The sequence below is a fragment of the Thalassophryne amazonica genome, chromosome 2, assembly GCF_902500255.1.
Source record: "Thalassophryne amazonica chromosome 2, fThaAma1.1, whole genome shotgun sequence".
Taxonomy (NCBI): Eukaryota; Metazoa; Chordata; class Actinopteri; order Batrachoidiformes; family Batrachoididae; genus Thalassophryne; species Thalassophryne amazonica.
Window position 1 is genome coordinate 94,795,120 of NC_047104.1, and position 20,811 is coordinate 94,815,930.

The 20,811-nt window shown below is 39.9% G+C and overlaps 1 protein-coding gene across 1 annotated transcript in view; it reads right to left on the reverse strand.

Annotated features, from left to right (window-relative positions):
- Positions 1 to 3,763: 3,763 nt before the first annotated feature.
- prtga (protogenin homolog a (Gallus gallus)) overlaps positions 3,764 to 20,811 on the reverse strand; it is an 83,800-nt gene continuing 66,752 nt past the window's right edge. The window contains exons 11-19 of the mRNA XM_034189812.1: positions 18,772 to 18,867; positions 18,449 to 18,635; positions 17,594 to 17,721; positions 16,655 to 16,825; positions 11,548 to 11,730; positions 11,048 to 11,171; positions 10,831 to 10,969; positions 10,585 to 10,698; positions 3,764 to 4,429 (exon numbers count right to left, since the gene is read on the reverse strand). Coding sequence (XP_034045703.1) covers positions 4,040 to 4,429; positions 10,585 to 10,698; positions 10,831 to 10,969; positions 11,048 to 11,171; positions 11,548 to 11,730; positions 16,655 to 16,825; positions 17,594 to 17,721; positions 18,449 to 18,635; positions 18,772 to 18,867 — 1,532 coding nt within the window. The 3' untranslated portion in view covers positions 3,764 to 4,039. The remainder of the gene's footprint in view (positions 4,430 to 10,584; positions 10,699 to 10,830; positions 10,970 to 11,047; positions 11,172 to 11,547; positions 11,731 to 16,654; positions 16,826 to 17,593; positions 17,722 to 18,448; positions 18,636 to 18,771; positions 18,868 to 20,811) is intronic.

Genomic DNA, 20,811 nt, shown 5'->3' on the forward strand with positions numbered 1-20,811 from the left:
TCATTGTAAAAACAAAACAAAACTGCATATTATTAACATAAATTTGTAGGTATGAGAACACAGGAAATGGACAATCACACAATAGGAGGCTTTTAAACTGATCTCTTGCCAATATGCAACGGTGACGTTAAAAAAAATCTTTGGTTTAAACTGTTTGCGTTCCAAAGCAATAAAAACTGATTGTGTCACTTTTCTCCCATCCCAACATTTCCATGATTGAATCCTTTCCGCAATCTTCTGATTGAAAACACAGACATATGTAAATGTTTGCACCCACCAACTTTTCTTCAAGCTTTGTTATAATAAACCAGAAATTAAAGTTGTAATCCTTTCATCTTGAGGGCACTTCAAAGAATAATTCATTTAGAGTGATACTATGAGCAATTCAACTCTACATTCAGTCAGTTACATTATATAGTTTACTTCATATAGTCTGTTTTGGAAGAAATCCATATGATTTTATATATATATATATTTTTTTTTTTTCTCCTTATTCTCACAGCTGGGATCAAATCAATGGGTGCAAATTTACACATGACTGCAACGTTGCAGCACAGATCATAATCTTTAGAATATATTTATCTCTTGTAATTTTCACCTACAATGTACAGATGTCTGCGTGCAACAGTCTTTGAAGAAACCTGGGTCTGGATATTTTGGATCATGTGCGTAAACTTGATTAATAATTGTCAGTCCATCAACATTTAGCACCTGTGAATTCTGCTGGTGCTTCTCTTTTTAAAGACTAAACCCGCCTCTCATGTTATCTGTTTGCGGGCCAAGGCCACTAATGTGCAAGGCTTTTTTTGGTTGAGGAACAGCCCCTCAGCTGATCTCCAAGTCCACTGTTCTGTCTTTGGTCTAATGCGTTTGATTACTTCACGCTCTGGTGTAGCCTGTCGGAGATTAGCTGAGAGACCAAAAAATAAACTCAGGCGGCAAACAAGTCTGAGTATTCAGGGTGAGTCACCGCTGCACATTGGATAATGATACAAAACTACTCGGCAGTGAAGTGCTAATCTTTACCTACATCAAAGGAAAAACTACTTGCAACAAAAATAACTACATTGTGTACTCAGTAATACACAAACTAACAAAAATATACATTTTCTTTTTAAATGTTTTATGGTGTTCATTCGATTCTTCACTTTCATTTTTAATTAAACACTTCCACTGTTTTTCCACAATCGCTCTTCATGTGTCAATGCGGCGGTTCTCCCTCAGGCAGATTAGGCTTTGGTTTCAGAACCCTGAGGGACACCGTCCACATTAAGGCCACAAAATATAAAGCTTTCTGTACCAACATGCCACCGTAAGCGCTTTTGGTGTGTATCTTTACATAATAAAAAGGAAGAAGTCGACAAACAAAGAGGCCCGTCATAAAACAGACCTGATAGGACCTGAGGAGAAAGCACAGAGGCCTTTTCCATCTGTGCACAGTGCGGCACAAACACCCGGGCTGCTGGTGCACGATGTCATGGATACATTCACATCTATTCAGCTATTACACACTACAACAGTTTAGCACGGAGAAGATACCCTGTCAGCTCACCATGTAACATTACATGGCTTTTCAAATGTACTAAACATTATTCCCTGAGTTTAGGAAAACAAAAAGATAACAAAATAATTTCTTAAATGAGGTAGTATAAAACAGGAAACGTAAGGGCAGCTGCACTTTGACAGACAAAACAAAGGTATACATTCATTACTGTTTCATACCATTACTCTATAATGGACAAAATGGAAAGTACAATCCTTATAATACTGGCTCATTGCCTCAGCATCATCTGAGGAGATTAACAACTATCGGTGAGTTTCGTCCCTCAATCCACAAAGCAGGTGGAAAGAGAGGAGAGCTTAAAGTGAAAGCTGCAGCGTCCTTACCATCCTGGCCATCAACGCATGAGAACTAAAACCTAAAAACAAAAGTCATCAGGAAGCATCAAATGTAACCTAAGCAGCCCAGCATATAATGTAGGTAGAAGTAGTTATTAAATATGGCTTGCCCAGCGGCAAACCGAGGTAGATAATCAGCAAAAAAAGGACTCGGTCTCTCTTCTTGCTCCAGTGATAAACTCTCATAAATAATGTAATTTTAACATTTTTGAAATTCTTTCAAAACATTCATGGTGGGTGGGATTTTTTTTTTCTTTTTAAAAACAAACACAAACAGAAAAAAAGAGACATTCATAGAAGGAAGACGGTCAAAGAAATCTAGTCATCGAACAGCCAACAGATCGTTGTTTGACTTCCTCTTAATTGTTTGCTGGAACAAAGAGGATGAATGAGAAAAACATCTCTTATTCTTCTTCGCCCTCATACTTTAAAGATGATTCATACCTCTATGTCAAACGCCACCTGTAGCTCTGCCACATGCTATATTAATGTGACAGAATATAACTCAAGCAGTCAACATTCTGCAGTGTCCTTAGATTTGATCTAATTGATGCACACGGCTGAGAATGGGCCTGCATGAGGACAGTCCATTACACTCCACTTATCCTTACAGTATTCTTTGTCATTTTTACTATTAAACTTTCTGAATGAATGTAGAAAGATGTGAAAGTGCTCTATGATAAGCACTTTAAATTATAATATACAGAGTAAATCCCTTTTCCCTTTGGGAATCCCTTTCCTCAAGTAAACACAGATGTAAAACCCAAGTTAAGGGAATAAAAATAAAGGAAGCATCACCTACTTTATTTAGGAATGCTATTGTCACCTAACTGAGTTTAGTTTACATGGGGAAAGTGATGCAATTTCCAACTACTTCCAAATGATAAGTTCACTGTGCAAAAACTGTGGACATGAATGTCATAGTACTACTGAGCTTTTATTGATTTCTGTGAACTGTTTTTTTTCTGGGGCAGAATGATTGATTGCACATGCACCCACTTTGATTAATGTACCAACAAAGTGGTTTGTCTGATGCCCTCATTGGACAGACCCACATCCAGACTCACAGACCACACAGTACAATGGAAAAGTCCAAAAGCAGCTCATAGAACTGATAAATAACAAAATACAACAACAACAACAACATTTGAAAGCTCCACACTGCCATGACATTCATGTCCATGATGGTGTATGTAAATATATGACCAAATCTAAAAAGTCAATGTGTTAGACTTCACAGTATGCTTTCTGGTTCTTTTTCCTCATTTAGCATCTAACTGCATTTACCACACTCTGTTCACCGTCTCTATTTGTTTTGTTGTTTTTTTAGATTACAGTAGTTTACACCGGGCAGCACAGTGGCTTTGTGGTTAACACTGGTACTTCATAGCAAAAAGGTCATGGGATCGATTCCCACCTGTGGCCTTTGTGTGTAGAGTTTGTATGTTCTCCCCGTGTTTGCATGGGTTTCCTCCAGGTGCTCTGGCGTCTTCCCACATCCAAAGACATGCAGGTTAGGTGCACTGGAAACTTCAAAACTGTTGTAGAACTGCGTGCGGGTGTGAATGTGTTTGTCTGTACTTGGCCCTGCAACAGACTGGTGTCCTGTCCAGGGTGTACCGTGCCTCACACCCTATGACTGCTGGGATAGTCTGCTGACCACCCCCCCCCCCCAATGACCCTTAACTGGAGTAAGCAGGTATGGAAAATGAATGGATGGATGGTAGTTTATATTTGCACCAGTGTTCTAGTTAACCATCAGTGATGTTGGTTTTGATGTTTTTTAGTTGGTTGCGGCAGGCAGCAACACCGCCATCTAGTGTTTGTGTTTTAAACTCTCAAACAGACACTGATTCAATAAAGCAGAGTTATGAATGTTCACGTTGGTGTTTGAGTCTACAGTGTAGCTATCAAGAGGCGTTTGTCGCAGAAGTATAAATAAGGTTTTAGTCCCACACTAACATTCAGGGCTGAAGCTGAAGCTGCTACAGGCAATAATGTCACCAGGAACAGATGATTGACTTTTACGTATTTTCACACACAAGCTCTCATTGTGTTGTTGTCTTACAAAGCTGTAAGTCTGGACAAAGTATCATATCCTGACACACACGCACAAATGCACACTTACATGCCAACACATTTAGAGAGGAAGCATGGACGGAGAACTGCTTTGGGCTTCCTGATGACAGCAGCTGCTCCCAACAGACTTCAACAGCTTGAGCTCAAGCAGACTTTGCCCGATCAGCTTGCTTGATTCTTTGGACGGACTACTGCACCCCGAGCTGTCCTCTGTTGACAGAGAGGGTGAGCGGCTGACGGGACCAGAGGACAGATTCATCACCTCAGTCTCGTCGTGAGAGTAACGGCCTGAGTCCCCGGTTGCATGGCTGCCCTCACTGTTAGAGGAGCCCTCCAAGTCACCGTGGACGTCTTGCGTGTTGGTGGTCTGGTCCGGAGAAACAGACAGCTCCTTTCCGTAAGTCAACACTGTGGTGCTGGGCTGGTAGGTGGCAGCTTCATGTCTTTTATTCTGTAACACAGATCAAGTGTTCCCTCAGTTAGGCTAAGTTGTTCTTTGTCTCAGTTGAAATTAATTACCAAAAATGTAGAAAAGGATCTTATAATTCATTTATATAATCTCAGCAAAATAGGTTTAAAAAAACTAACTTTGGACTTCCAGTGGGACAGTAGCATGGACACATAAGTCAGGAGCTCCTTTATGCCAACATAAACTGTGCTCAAACTCAAGATACACGTGACGATAAACCTTAACACTAAGAAAATTAGCAGAGGTTCAACAAAAATGAAGAATTGAAAAGAACCTAGACATTCAGGGTAAAGAAACTCACTTGACTAACAAGAGCAAGAGAACACTTGGTGTTGTTTCAAAGCAACCTGGATAGCATTAGCAAACAAATCCAACCTCTGCAGAACAAACTAAAAACGGACCTAAAAACGGTGTTAACCCCCAAAACATGAATCAGCTGCAAATCGTATCCGCAAACCATTAATTGCAAAACGTGAATACTGAAAAAAATATCTCCCAAAATGTGAACAGAGGTCTTGCAAAGCATGAATATCATTTGTAATATATATACAGTAGTGTTCAGAATAATAGTAGTGCTATGTGACTAAAAAGATTAATCCAGGTTTTGAGTATATTTCTTATTGTTACATGGGAAACAAGGTACCAGTAGCTTCAGTAGATTCTCACAAATTCAACAAGACCAAGCATTCATGATATGCACACTCTTAAGGCTATTAAATTGGGCTATTAGTTAAAAAAAAAAAAAAAAGTAGAAAAGGGGGTGTTCACAATAATAATAGTGTGGCATTAAGTCAGTGAGTTCGTCAATTTTGTGGGACAAACAGGTGTGAATCCGGTGTCCCCTATTTAAGGATGAAGCCAGCACCTGTTGAACATGCTTTTCTCTTTGAAAGCCTGAGGAAAATGGGACGTTCAAGACATTGTTCAGAAGAACAGCGTAGTTTGATTAAAAAGTTTATTGGAGGGGGGAAAACTTATACGCAGGTGCAAAAAATTATAGGTTGTTCATCTACAATGATCTCCAATGCTTTAAAATGGACAAAAAAAAACAGAGACACGTGGAAGAAAACGGAAAACAACCATCAAAATGGATAGAAGAATAACCAGAATGGCAAAGGCTCACCCACTGATCAGCTCCAGGATGATCAAAGACAGTCTGGAGTTACCTCTAAGTGCTGTGACAGAAGAGGCCTGTGTAAAGCTAATTTGTTTGCAAGAATCCCCCGCAAAGTCCCTCTGTTAAATAAAAGACGTGCAGAAGAGGTTATAATTTGCCAAGAACACATCAACTGGCCTAAAGAGAAATGGAGGAATATTTTGTGGACTGATGAGAGTAAAAGTGTTCTTTTTGGGTCCAAGGGCCGCAGACAGTTTGTGAGACGACCCCCAAACTCTGAATTCAAGCCACAGTTCACAGTGAAGCATGGTGGTGCAAGCATCATGATATGGGCATGTTTCTCCTACTATGGTGTTGGACCTATATATCGCATACCAGGTATCATGGATCAGTTTGGCTATGTCAAAATACTTGAAGAGGTCATGTTGCCTTATGCTGAAGAGGACATGCCCTTGAAATGGGTGTTTCAACAAGACAATGACCCCAAGCACACTAGCAAATGAGCAAAATCTTGGTTCCAAACCAACAAAATTAATGCCTCACAGATGTGAAGAAATCATGAAAAACTGTGGTTATACAACTAAATACTAGTTTAGTGATTCACAGGATTGCTAAAAAAAGCAGTTTGAACATAACAGTTTTGAGTTTGTAGTGTCAACAGCAGATGCTACTATTATTGTGAACACCCCCTTTTCTACTTTTTTTTTACTAATAGCCCAATTTCATAGCCTTAAGAGTGTGCATATCATGAATGCTTGGTCTTGTTGGATTTGTGAGAATCTACTGAATCTACTGGTACCTTGTTTCCCATGTAACAATAAGAAATATACTCAAAACCTGGATTAATCTTTTTAGTCACATAGCACTACTATTATTCTGAACACTACTGTATATATATATTTTCAGTTTAAGTAGTTTACGGATTGCAGTTTATGGATCAAGTACTGCAGGAAATCTTGATTGCAAACACTATCACTGCAAAAATGTTTTGGGCGTGGGGGGGCACTACAGTCGGTGAGGTGAGCCCCGAGCAGGATCTCGCTTCTGGTGTCAAGCGCCTGGTCCAGCTGGGTGTGTCCCCCTCCGGGGACAGTGACAGGTGTGGGGTTTGAAACCTTCCCTGGAGACTCTGATAAAGTTAGAAAGATATTCACAGATTTGAAGTTCACAGCTCAATAATCTTAAGAGAAACGTTGTAGAAAAACAACCAACACTAGTTTCTAACCTCAGGAAGGTAGACAATGAGCTGCAACCATATGTTTATCTACATGAGCCGTCCTCTGAGCTGGAAAAATAATACTGATCTGAACGAGCAGGCAGCTGAGAAACGAAAGCATAGGGACTGCCTCCAAAGTGCAAAAGCGAAAAGAGACCCCACAAAAATATTCAATACATGCAGGTGTGGTGTCACCAAATTCATTGATAACATCAATGGTCTCCTGCTGGTTATACTACAGCAGTCACACCTAAAATCAAAAATAAACAGATGAATGCCCAATATTCATCCGTTCATCTGATTATGCAACCACATGGACCCAGACCCCAGCAGCTGAAAAGAAGGCCATTACTAAGAACTGGCTTAAGACTGATGCTCCGAGTTACAAACAATGGTTGCTAATCACAGAGGACATACTTGTGATGGAGCACATGACAGATAAGCTTAAAATGAAGGTTTACCCAGTTTTTTTAATAACTGGGGAAAAAGGATGACGTATAAACAAAGACATAATCAATAAGGTAGCCCGACACAGACTTATTTTTATTGATTTGTATTTTCATTTTGTTTTGATGTCTTTTTTCCTTTGTGCTCCTCAGTTTTGGGGAGGTTGTTTTTGTGCATAACTGAAAAACTAAATAAAAATTGGGGGAAAAAAACCCCCAACAACTTTGACATTTCATGCAAATGTCTCATGTAAGAAATTATTTTGAGACTCCTTTTCAGGATGTCATGATTGTCATCTTTAATGCAGCTCCTAGTTGATCTTTTTATGTTCTGTGCATGTGATGTCTTTCTTGTACTATTGAAGAAACAAAGAAATAACCAGCACCGTTTCAATCGACGTCCTCTTTACCTCAGATTTTGTGGCTTCAGAGTAACATAGTAAAAGGAACTTTAAAAGAGCCCATCTATTTAGTATGTGCACTTTGTGTATCCAATAATAAGTCAATTATCAGAATATCATAAAACATTATGTCCATTACAATTGTAGAGCTGCATCTTCAATCTGTTTTCTTTCCACAAACACTCCAGTGTGCATATTCAAGATATAGCGATGGAAAAAACAGTCAATTCACAGAATGATTCCCCCAGACTAGAAGTTGCACTTTTTTACTGGTCTGACTGGTCCTGCAACATACATTTTGAAGCAACTATGTCAAAAATGTAATGCAAACATCTATAGCCACGAGATGGCACACATGACAATGTTGATCTGAATGAGGCACCTCTGATCCTCAGTCTGGAACAGAAGGTGGTGGCAATGCATCACGTTTCTACTGAGCAGTCGGATCGGTACGGCACGATACAGTACGGGTTGGAACAGTTTAGTCTGGCTTGGCTTGGTTTTCAACTGCCAGCAGTACCCCTTTGTTTGGTAGGTGGAGCATGTTGATGTCGACACGCACATAATCAAGAGCGCATATGCTGTCGTATGGGCTCGTCCTCTCCACACGGAATCCACACAATGCAATTTAACTTTTTTAAATTAAATTTTATTTTTGTCTTGGTGGATCATGGGATTTCTTTTCATCCTGTGCAGAATGCTGAAGAGACAATGTATGGCTGTGGTAAACACTGGTGTGACTAAATGATGCGCTGTAACTCCTTCAACTTTTAAAATAAGTTAATTTCCTTGTGGGACAAATGGCCAGCATCCTTTGGTTCAGGCTGAGAAATGCACCCAGAGCAGACAAACAGAGGGACTCTTTAAAAATGCTGCATTTATTCAACCACGACAAGGAACTAAAGTATTTCCAGATGTAGTTTTCCAAAATAAGGACAGTTTATGTGGATAACAAGTTTTCGCCAGGCTGCGATGATGAATCCAACTGAAACAATGTAACAGTGTTGGGAAAGTGTAGTGACACGGACCCACAACAGGGGGCGCAAATGAACGGTCAATAGATGAGCCAAAATATAACAATTTAATGTTGTGAATGTGCACAACGAACATACAGACAATCTCAGAATATCACAACAGTCAATACACAAAGGTGACGTGTGGGCAGGCTCGAGGACAGAAGACGTCTGTCCTGAGGAGAGCCGGAACCACACGATTTCCGCCACCCCAGAACCTGGTGAATACTGGAGCCGCCAAGTCCCGAATTCCCAGGAGATCACCGTCCCCGACTGTCGGATCTGGTACTGCTGGCGAAGAACAAAGACAGTCAAGTGTGGGTGTGTGTACACCCAGTAACAATAACGGTGGGAATGCCACCTCCACCTCACACTCAGCGCGTTGCAGCGGTCTCAGCTGAAAAGGAGCGCCGTCTTGCACAGCCTCCTCAAAAACGACCGGTTCTCCTGAAAACACTCACAATAAACAGATTTACAAAAGGCTGAGGATATTACCTCCAATGAAGTATGATATCTCGGCAACGAGGTGGAGATGACGTCTGGTCTTTATGGAGCGAGATGATGTTGAGTAGATGGGTGACAGCTGTCAAGAGGTAATGAGCGACAGCTGTCACCCCCGGCTGTGTCCATGGCGGCAGCGCCCTCTCGTGCCTGAAGCCCGCACTTCAGGCAGAGCGCCCACTGGTGGTGGGCCAGCAGTACCTCCTCTTCTGGCGGCCCACACACAACAAACAGGTAAGCTTAAGACTTTATATTTACTCAGTGTGCGAATGATTTTAACATTTAAAACAGTCAGAACTGTATGAATGGTAGCGTGAGGACTACAGCTTTTGCTTTAACTGCCGAGCCAATCAATGGACAGCAGTGGGTTAGCACCTTACTTTTGTAACCGGTCCATTGCTTTGGGCCCCAGCCGGAGGGTGCACCAAAAATGGTATGGTATGGGTCGGTTATTTTCTTACCTGTTCCTAAATCTGGATGCAAAAATGTACAAATAGTGTGCCATACCAACCCAGACCACTCAGTAGAAATGAGGGCTGAAGCTGGATGTCAACTGCCATAAAACAAGAAGATCTGAATAAGGTCATGCTAGGTCTTAAAAGAACAAGCAAAATTTATTAATCATGCTCTCAAACTGAAAGACAACACTCCTGAATAAAGACAGAGAATAACCTTTATACTACTCAGCAGTCTACTTATTTGCATTTTGTGGGAAAGCCCGAAACCACGATGAGGACAACAGCTAGGCCAAGGCAACACTAAATATAATGCTTTAAAAATGCATAACTGTTTTAAAAGTTAACATTTCGTGAGGTAAACGTGCACATTTTGTTCCACTTTGACATTTCATCTGTTCAGTGACAGTAAGAAGCAGTTTATTCTTGACTTCGTGTCTCGTACAATTACATTAATTAGGCCATTAGCTTCTCCTTGCTAACGCAGGTTTACGTTATAAATAAATAATCCTATGATTAAATTAATTTTGCTTCTTGTTGCATGAAGCAGTAGTACCATGTTTGCCTCACAGCAAGAAGGTCCTGGGATCGCTTCCCACCTGGCCCTTTCTGTATGGAGTTTATATGTTCTTCTGTTTGCATGGGTTCCCTCCAGCTTCCTCCCACTCCCAAAGACATGTAGGTTAGGTGAATTGGAAACTCCAAATTAACAGTATGTGTGAATAAGTTTGTCTGTCTATATGTGGCCCTGCTGAAACTGGGACATGCTCCAGGCCCTTATGACCCTTGATTGGCATAAGCGAGCATAGAAAAGTAACGATTGTTAAGCGTCAGAGGGTTAGAGATGAGTCTTGAAAAGGCATGATTTTGCTACGCTGCCCTTCTTTCAGACAAAATGTTTTCTGTAATCAACAATCATCAGGGAAAAGAAGCATTTTGATGTTTTACTTTTGGAAATTCAACAAACAGGACTCATTCTCTGACTTACCTGTCCATCTTTATGGTTCATTTTTTCATTGTTGCTGAAGGAAAACCATCTATTTTTCTTCTCTGCAGTGGAATGAACAGGTCCAAAAGAATTGATAATGAGATTTGTTCCACCCTACAAAATGTTTTTAGGACATAATGAAATGGTACATTACTCAATCCTGACCAAAGTTTTGCAAAGGTTGAACAATATTCAATAAATTTCTCAAACTGTTAACTGTTACAAGTTGTGAGGAGTATTAAATACCTTGGCATCAATGAAATGATTCTGACTTATCATGGGGAGAGTCACATCAGTGTTCTCGGCTTGCCCCTCAGAGCCCCTGTGTCCTGTAGATGAAGACATGCTTGCTTCTTGTCTGGACAGTTTAACTGCTGAAAATTTCCTGCAGGAAACAAGTGTGTGTTGACTGGAATGAAGCATAAATCACTTCTTTTGCAGCATGTCCAGAAACTGTCTGTACCTGTTTTTACTTTTGCAGACAATGATGAAAGCACAGATGATGATGCAGAGGAGAGCGATGCAGACTCCCACTGTGATCCCCGTCATGGACTTCTGATCCAGATGATAGAAACCATCAGAAAAAACTGCAACATAACAGCAACAACGTCAAACTTACTCCAAACTGCCATACAATCTGAAAAGCAATTTCTTAAATTTGTCTAAGGGCACTGGGACATCCCAGTGAATCCTATAATTTGAGCTTGTGCCAACTCTGCAGTAGTAGATATTCAAATATATGCACGAGGTGAAATTTTAATTACAGTAGTGTTAACAGAAGATTTAATGAGATATAAAATATTAGATTTCTTAAAAAGAAATTAAGTGAGCATAATTGTCGACAAGGGAGACTTTTTTCCTCCCTTGTCTTTCACCGCGTCCCATTTGTTCCTGTTTGCCGCAGAGTAGCATGTCTAAAAACTAAACAGACCCATGCGAGACGCTGCCGGAAATATCACTGACCTGTGGAGTGTGTGGAGCCACGGGAGTGCCGTGGAACACTGCCAGACGATAAACCATCCGTTTGTGCTGTAAGCTCCACTGTATGAGAGAATGGTCCGTCCCCCATGTTGTTGGATGCAGAAACCTTCACAAAGTAAATGTGGCCAGGTCTCAGGTTCTCCAGTAGTGCCATGGTGATACTCCCTGTCAGTGAGATTTATAGTTGCTGTCAAAAACAAGTTTGAACACAGCAACAAAACAGTCTTTCAACTTTACATATGAAATGGAAAATTTCTCTAAATTAAAAGTTATGAATTGTCCGTTCTAATTCAGTAGGACTGGGTAAGTTGGTGCTATGCCCCTCCACCCAAAAAAAAAGAAAAAGAAAAAAAAAAGAAAAAATCAGATATCAGTCAATTGGCTGGAGTCACATTGCGCAGTCAATAATTATGTATCCAAAACTTACACATCTGAAACAAAATCAAATTAATGAGCACAGTTGAAGTTAGAAAAAAAAAATATGATTACTAATTAACATATTCCATGGGTCCATTTCTTCAAATACAGAACGCTCAGGTGTAGTTTGCACAATGACACAGAGTAGGGTTAAACTTAAAGAGGAAAAATGAAAGTCACAGTAATTCACATCTTATATCTTGGAGTTGGAGATATTCCTGCCATTTAAGAATATGACATATTAAATCATACAATAAAGTTAAATTATTGCACAGAGTGGTAACACCCAGTGTGGCACAAAAATGCTAGGCAAGAATTTTATATTAAAAAAGCAAAATGCTGCAAAAATAATACCATCTTAAATATCAAATATTTTTATGATAAAACTGTTACACATTAAAGACTAAAACTAAATATTTTGTGTGGCGGCCCTTTACCTTTAAAACTGAATTATTTGGGTGAACTATCTCATGGTTTTACCAGAACATCATGTTGATGAATTAATTACTCATTAGTTGTCTTTGTGTAACCACAGATTAAGCTGTAAACATACAAAATAAACATGTGTTCTTAACACTATGACTAATCTTGCAGTTTACAGATGCTAATCCTGGATACTGGCCGTATAGAAGATGTGCATTTCCTGCATAACATTTTCACATACCTAAGGCTAGAATTTCCTCCCCTGATGCAGTAGTTCTGAGGTGTAACGGTTTGCATCCTGGACTTTAAATCAAGTGACCTGGGTTAAATTTTTGGTCGAAGCTGTCATCTTTTGATGTTTACTGCAAATTATACAAGCAATTAGCTTTTTCCTGGAGATGACATATTTTGGCTTTTTTCCCCCCTGAAATGCCAATCTGTTACACTGTAGAAAAAAACATTTCCTTTGTTCAATTTTGCAAGGCAGACAATAATCTGCAACAAAATGACTCTAATGGAAAGAAATATTAACGTCAGTTACCAAAGCATCATGCTCACATTTAGGATAGGGATTGGGTAGCAGTTAGGCAACATTTAAGCTATGGTGATAGTTATCTTCAATGCCCATGAAATGTTTGAAGGAACACTAGTTCTAATTTCATATGAATAGCTCCATCTGAACTCATATAATTTATCAAGACTTCTTAATTTATTGCTTTCTTTAATAAAACTGACAGTATAACAAACTTGATTTCCTTTTTAAAAAAATAATACTTTTTTATTCTAATTTCTTATTTATTGACATTTTAATAAAGGGGGAAACATCAAAAACCCATTCATACAGAAATACTCGGTTGTTTTCACTGCTGCACAGTAGAGTTTTTGAAGAAAAATGGCACACATGCACACATGATTGTGAAGAACAGGACTTTGTGATGCAGTGAAAAGTAAACATAACAATCCTCGTGGGTTTGAGGTGATATGTGAGAGCAGGGGGTCAGGGATCAGGGCTACACATTCCCTTATCCAGTACCTCCCCGTTGCCACACTATTGCTGCTGCCCCAGAGTAAGCAAAGGGGGAATGTGTGCTCAGTTTGAGGAGACAGGGGGGGCTGGGTAGACTGAGGGGCTTTGTGAAAAAGCTTCACTTTTGACCCCTTCACCAGTGGCAAAGGGGGAATGGTGAGTCTTGTGTTTCCTGGGATCATTTACTCTTCAAACAACTATGCTGCCCACAAACCAGATATAAGCAACAGTTCTTTTTATTTAGTGGTTGCTACTCAGTGAAGAATGCTTTCCTTAAACGGGTTTTTTCCTTTATTACTTTTTCATTTTTGATATGCATTTTTTATTTCTTTTTAAATTGCACCAATAATTTAATGTGATAGTTCTCATCACTGCAGCTCTGGACCTGTCAGATTAAGACTCATTTCAAGTTTAATGCTGATCACAGACAATTTTAGCCCATTCCAAATACAAGGTAACTGGGGAAAGAGCACATGCTAGCAACAAATTGTAAACCTTTGCCAAAGCGTATTTGTGTTGTACAGATCACTTTACGGAACACTTTGATTCTTGTTGGAGAGCTGTAATGTTGTAATAAAATCCATAATAAAAGCACAGATTTACAAATTTCATTCAGATTGTCTCTATAACAACGGCACACTGTGCACAGTTATCAAACATTTTTACATGAAGGTAAATATTTAAAAGGGTCTTACTTATTTCTGGGGTTATATACTGGCAAAGACCTCAAGATACAACACACAAGCCACGATACGCTCGTATCCATATTGAGATATGTTGTACTAATACAGTACATCACACACATCTGAAAGCAACATTTGAGGAAAATATTTTCTTATAGTGTGGCAGTTTCTACAAGCACAAGCACAGAATTGTGGGAATTTAAATGTGTTTAACATGAAATTCCAACCAAATTGAATTGGTACCTTAAAAATTATTTTGCACAATATTACTCCTTTAACCACATCTAATAAGCAAAGTCGCAATCTCAGCAGGAGCATGCGCATTATGGCTAAAGGTCCTGCTAGGTCTTCTGGTTAAAAGGTTAATTGGGAATACAACGCTGCTAGTCTAATGTGTATACACATTGACAATGTTTTACAGGCTTCAAATCTGTTGCATATTAAAATGTCATCATGAAAATATCAAAGGTTGGGTGTCTGTGCTTCCATCTGTAGCAAATTTAGCGTGAACTAGTTGTAGAATTACTGAAAGCAGACCTTATTAGCGCACATAGAGATAGCCATTTCTGGGAAAGACGGACGCTGGCGTTTGTTTATGTTTGTGACAAGGATCAAAACCACCTGTTATATCACTGTTTTTTTTTTGTTTTGTTTTTTTTTTACTAATTTCATGTATTGTTTCATGAAATGAACCGGTAAAATATTATAGAGGCTTATTAGAACTGTTTTCTTGAAGTTGCTATTGTTGATTTTTGCGGGAACAGGCCCACTGCCAGCAGGAGGACTGCTGGATGACCCCTGTCTGTGGCATAACCGCCTGCATGGACTTCTCATCAAATAGATATTCTTTTGTTATTATGTCATGCTGTTTTGAATTCCTGTTCTTTTTGTTTCTTCACGTTTGTAAAGCTTTGTAAAAATCTTGTAACTGTTAGAATGGCCTAAGCAGTAAGTCACCCCTCTGAGTCTGCTCTGCTTGAGGTTTCCTCCCCAGTATCATCTGATGGAGTTTTTCCTTACCACTGTCACCTGTGTACTTGCTCTAGGGGTTGGTAAGGTTAGACCTTACTTGTGTGAAGCACTTTGAGGCAGTTTTGTTGTGATTTGGTGCTATATAAACAAAATGTATTTAATTGAAATTGACTGATGCAAATATGACATTTGAATGAACTGTGATACAGCTGTTTACAGGAAACATGAATGCCCATTTAACCTTTATCTCGATCTCAGTCCCACTGAGATCGAGATCTCTTTTACAAGGAAGACCTGGACAATTTTAAAAGTTTCCAATCCACCTAAACCTGTATGTCTTTGGATGTGGGAGGAAGCCGGAGCACCCGGAGGGAATCTACACAAACACGGGCCAACATGCAAACTCCACACAGAAAGCATGTGGCAGTATTGCGGCTCACCACATACACCACACTAGAGATCTGCTTTGAGCCCTGGATGACAACCACCCAGGCAGACAACTGCACTATCCCCACCTCTTGAAAGTAGCCAAGCATGGGCTTTCCTTTCCCATTTCCCAGAGGCACCTGTGTGCTGGATCATGCCCAGAGAAAGGTACCACATGGCCAAAATGTTGCAGCTGGCGTTCCCTCACAATGCAAGTGATACTCCTCATTTGTGTATATATATATATATATATATATATATATATATATATATATATATATATATATATATATATGAACTTAGGGGGTGGTGGCCAAGTGGTTATTGCGCTTGGTACTTTGAATCCGCTGTGGTGACCCCGAGTGAAAACAAGGGAGCAGCTGAAGGGACTTACTACATTTCCTGCCTCTCCCTGCTCTGCCACAAGCTGATTAGTTCATTCAGGTGTCTGTTAATACTTCATTAGCTGCACATCTGAATGACTAGGTGGTACTTCGGGACTGGTCTGAGAGCCACTGATGTAGTGAATGCAGTAAACAGAAAACATGTCAAAACTAAAAACTGTATTGTGCTTCCATTTCATGTATTGTTATGGCTGTAATAATAGAGTCTGCACATAATGATGTCCGATACAGAATATAAGGTTAACAAAATGATGTACTCACAACATGCTTGAGCTGGACATGGGTATCCTACGCATACTGTCTTCATATGTGGCATATGAACACAGTAAGTGTGTTGTGGCAGGCCTCAATGTCATGTTATCAGCCCTGCAGTTCAGTAATTACTCTTTGTGCATGTCTGAATTTTAAACAAGTGCTATGACAGATACTGGACTGTGTTAATGTAAGTATTGGTGTCAAAATGCATTCCTGCAATCAAAGTGAATAAAAATGTAAATCCAGCCCTTCGCTGTAATAATAACTAAACCTCTAGACGGAGCTGTAATCAGGAAGACAAAGAGAGTGTGCTCGACACATCCTGCACCAATCAGGCATCACAGAGAAAAGATATGGATTGGAGCTATTGATTTCCAATGTCCCATTTGTGAGGGACAGTGGGGTAGACTTTGTGTGTCCCTGCCCCCCACTTCACACACAAGCACCTGCACTACAGTTACTTCATCTGCATTCCCACTTGCCTTCTTTCTGTAGAACCTGCCACTCCCCGGCTACCCAGGCGCTTCTGGATGCATACAGGATGGTGTAATGTGTCACAGATACGCTGGGTTCATCTGGAGGCTTCCATGATACCAGCACGGTGTCCTCTTCAATAAAAGACACTTTCACGTTGGTAGGGGGCTTTTTGGGGGCTACGGGAGAATTGGGAGAAAATACATAGCTTTTGAATAACTGCAGATGTTACATGAAAAATTGTGAACTGACCTTAGAGATTCTTTCCACCCAACAGTAACATGCAGAGCCACTGCCTGAGTTCCCAAAGGATAGTGTGTGTGTGTGTGTTGTGTGTATATATATATACATATGTATAGTCACACACAGGTTTTATCCTTGTGCTTCCACTTCCTATCTTGTGTCCACAAGATTGACATGTTGTGCACCTTACTTTTTGTGTACAGGTTGTCCACTTCATGTGGACATAGCGTTCTCAAAACCTAAAAGTCTTTTTATCCCCCCCATATGCAGAAGTGGACTATATTTCCTCAACAGATACTGATAACAAATCAAAACTCCAGTTGTACATGGAGAAACATGCTCACAGCTCCAGGTGTTCTCAAGCTGTCTCCCAACCGAGTACGAATCAGGACATGCTCCGCTTCACTTCTGAAATCTGATGTGATCACATGCATAGAACGACACGGCTGAGCTGAAACACTGAATGTCAAAAACTCATTTCTTTTGGGTTCTCCCATTATGGTGTCTCATCACATTAGATATGGTATGAATGCCCGTGTTGATTTAGCATGTTTTACAACGTGAGCCCTTCCTGATGTACACGGAGGCATGCGGTATGGATGGCCTTGAGCCAAGGACCTTCTGTTCTGTGCTAACCCCTTGCACTGCCATGCTGAACATGTGTAATAAATTAATTTAAAACTGTGTGATGGGTTTGTGCACACCCTCAGGGAAAGTGTTCTGGTAGATGACAGGACTCCAGGGGCTGGAAAGCTGGTCAATGTGCAGCCGAATGGCAAATTCATATTTTGTGTTTGGGTCCAGATCGCGTACCAGAATGCTCTGCTCACTCCTGCAGAAGAAAGAAGCAACAGAGACTTAAAAATACAGTTCGGTCATAAACTGTTCTGCTTGATCTGGAAAATGATCATTTGATGCAGAGAAAGTCTGCTTTGCAGATATATGGATGCACAAGTCAAAAAAATGAGTGATATGGCATTTAGCTTATTGTGATTAAAATAATAAATAAAAGACAGTTGAGGAGTTTAACAAATACTGATACATGATTACTCAACATCATCCGCCAACCTAAAGATGTGCTAATTGTGTTTTGGGGTGAACTGGTCCTGAAAAAAAAAATAATGTCAGGTGTACATTCTTCAACAAAAATTAAAGTATTTCTATATGTTGCACAAAACAATTATTTTATTTTAATGATCATTATACTCTTACACATCAAAATAACTGCAAATTTCTCATCTTTGGCAGTCTGATATGAATTAACACTGAATTACAAAATAAAATAAACATGTTGCTAGTCGACAGTTTAGAAGCTGACGAGACAAAGTTTGTCACCTCTCGTTTATGAATTACTTAAACCAATTAAATCAGAACATACAAACTATTATTCTGCTGAGAGGTGAATTCATTAATTAGCTAGTCCTTTTTTGTGTTGTTCAGTATAAAATGTTAAACAACTATCCTGGTGATGCTTGTGAGTAACATGAGCTCTGAGACAACTGAATGGTGGCTTTGCAATCAAACAGATGAATTTTAATGAAATAAGAAGAAAATCTCACGTCTGCAGGTAGAGCACGAACGAAGCATTCTGCAGGCCTACTGGATTGCAGCGGATGGTGTAGTTGACCGCATGGCTTGAGGTGAAAGCTGGTCTTCCCCAGTAGAGATACACAGATGTGGAACTGTTGGTCTGAGCGTACACGTTGTGTGGAGGTGGTGGAGGGGGCACTAAACGATCTCGAACAGCTTGAAAATACATTGAGAGCTATTTTCAGTAAATAAAAAGTGAAAAAAAAATCCTGTGATGCACATTTGAAAAAGACTAAAAAACAAACAAACAAAAAACCCCTAGGTTTTTCTTCCAGTGTTTTGCCGAACTTACAGACACATCCAGGGGTGCTGACAGTCTGGTCTGCATGGTAGCCATCACCAATAAAATTATAAGCCAATATCTTCATGTGGTACTTCTTCCTTGGATCTGTGGTCAGAAAATGAGAGAAACCAAATTGACCAGTTCAGTGTGAAATCTCAGCTAACATCATCCCTGATCATTTATTTTTGTCACAGTTTACACACACACACACACACACACACACACACACACACACACACACACACACACACACACACACACACACACACACACACACACACACACATATATATATTTTGTTGGAATGCTGTGTTCTTTTTCTGCCATGCATACCGCCCCTTGTTATGTCCAAATAACTCAATTTTAGTATCATCAGTCCACAGCACCTTATTCCAAAATGAAGCTGGCTTGTCCAAATGTACTTTAGCATACCTCAAGCGACTCTGTTTATGGCGTGTATGCAGAAAAGGCTTCCTTTGCATTACAGCATCATACAGCATCTCTCTGTGCAATGTGCGCTGTATAGTTGAATGATGCACAGAGACACTATCTGCAGCAAGATCATATTGTAGATCTTTGGAGCAGGTCTGTGGGCTGACTATGACTGTTCTCACCATCCTTCACTTCAGCTTATGAGATTTTTCTTGGCCTGCCACTTCCTGACACTCAGTACTGTCCCTGCGGTCTTCCATTTCCTCACTATGTTCCTCACAGTGGAAACTGACAGCTGAAATCTCTGAGATAGCTTTTTGCATCCTTCCCCTAAACCATGATGTTGAACAATCTTTGTTTTCAGGTCATTTCAGCGGTGTTTAGAGGCTCCCATGTTGCCACTCATTAGAAGAGATGCAAAGGGGGAAACATTTGCAAAGGGCCACCTTAAATACCCCTTCTCATGATTAGATTCACCTGTGTAAGGAGGTCAAGGGTAAATGAGCTTACCAAGCCAATTTTGTGTTCCAATAATTAGTGCTAAATTTATCCAAATTAATAAAATGAGAAGGGTGCCCAAATTTATGCACCTGCCTAGTTTTGTTTAAATAATTATTGCACTTTGTGTAAATACTAGAACCTTAATTTCACTTCTCAAATATCAGTGTGTTTGTCTGCTACATGATATATTTAACTGAAATTTCTGATACAGACAGCAAATGATTTATGAAGGAAAATCATGAAAATTACCAGAGGTGCCCAAACATTTGCCTACAACTATATATATATACACACACATATATATATATATATACACATATATATATACACATATATACATATATATATATATATATACACATACACATATATACACATATATATATATATATACACATATATATATATATACATGCACATATATATATATATACATACACATATATATATATACATACACATACATACACACACACAAGGTCTGTTAGAAAAGTATCCGACCTTTTTATTTTTTTCCATGGATTTGAATCACGTGTGCTTGCATGAGCCAACCTTGAACCTTTGTGCGCATGCGTGATTTTTTCACGCCTGTCGGTTGCATCATCTGCTTCTTGTAAGCAGCCTTTGTGTGAGGATGGGTGTAGTCTCTCATCGTTTTTTCTCTGCAAGGAAAAGGTGGAACGACTGGAGCAGTGCGACTGCATCAAATTTTGCCACAAACTGGGCAATAGCCAGGTGGAAACCATTCGGATTATTCAGACGGCTTTCTGTGATGATCCTCTGGGCATCACACAGATTAAGATGTGGTACAACCGGTTTAAAGACGTCTGCACAATGGTGGAGGGCGTGCCGTGCTCCGATCGGCATCAACACGCTGAAACGACTGGATCATTTCCAAAGTGAACGCTGTGATGATGTGGGACCGTCTTGTGATTATCCGAGAATTTGCGGAAGAGGTGGACATCAGCACTTTTTCGGCACATTCCACTGTGAAAGAAGATTTTGCCATGAAAAGAGTGGCGGTGAAATTCATCGGCACGAAGCTGATGGCACAGCAACAGCGCCTCCGTGTTGAAGCCTCACAGGACATGTTGTAACATGCCCAGCTCGTCAACC